This window comes from Camelina sativa, unplaced genomic scaffold (genome assembly GCF_000633955.1).
Source record: "Camelina sativa cultivar DH55 unplaced genomic scaffold, Cs unpScaffold04804, whole genome shotgun sequence".
NCBI classification, from domain to species: domain Eukaryota; kingdom Viridiplantae; phylum Streptophyta; class Magnoliopsida; order Brassicales; family Brassicaceae; genus Camelina; species Camelina sativa.
Genome location: NW_010925896.1, coordinates 1 through 611, shown reverse-complemented (window position 1 = coordinate 611; position 611 = coordinate 1). Strand labels below are relative to the sequence as shown.

General features: G+C 48.1%; 1 protein-coding gene across 1 annotated transcript; it reads left to right on the top strand.

Annotated features, from left to right (window-relative positions):
- Positions 1–60: 60 nt before the first annotated feature.
- LOC104774708 (probable F-box protein At1g65740) lies at positions 61–606 on the top strand (the record flags this gene model as incomplete). Its single annotated transcript, XM_010499206.1, has 1 exon — positions 61–606. A coding segment is annotated over one exon (546 nt), but the record flags the coding sequence as incomplete, so codon positions are not given.
- Between the last annotated feature and the right edge of the window lie 5 nt (positions 607–611).

Below are 611 nucleotides of genomic sequence, written 5' to 3'. Positions count from 1 at the left end.
GGAGCTCCTCAACTCTATCGCCGTTCGATTGTTCTCCGTTGTCGAACACAAACATCTTGGCGGCGCTCCACTGTGGACATTGACAAGAACACTTTCCTGGGCCGCCCTGTCATCCACTTCAATCCCATCGAACCTAGCGAAACCCTACTACACGACGTGGTCTACCGATGCAATCCCGGTGCGGTCCTCTCAAACGTAGCCTTCTTCCGAGTCACTCTTTCCTCCTCCCCGAGCAAAGGCTGGATAATCAAATCTGATGTGGATATCATCAACTCCAGGAGAATCTGTCCCGTTTACCCTCTCTCGCGTTATCCGTTGCGCTGTTACTCCAAGAGCCTCAATCTTTTGAAGGTCACTGTCTCCAAGATTCAAGAAGCCTATGTTGTTCTTACCAAAGCCAAGGCAAGAGTAACAGCTCCTGGATTCCAAAGAAGTGCTCATGTCAAAGTCAAGGAAGGAGAAGATCACCATCATGGAGTTCTTGGTATCCGTTGGGATGGATATATAACCTACTGGAATGGTAATGTCTTGAGGAGACTCGACCAAATGGGTGATCACTTCTCTGACATTATAGTTCACAAAGGGGTAACTTACGTTTTGGATTCACAAGG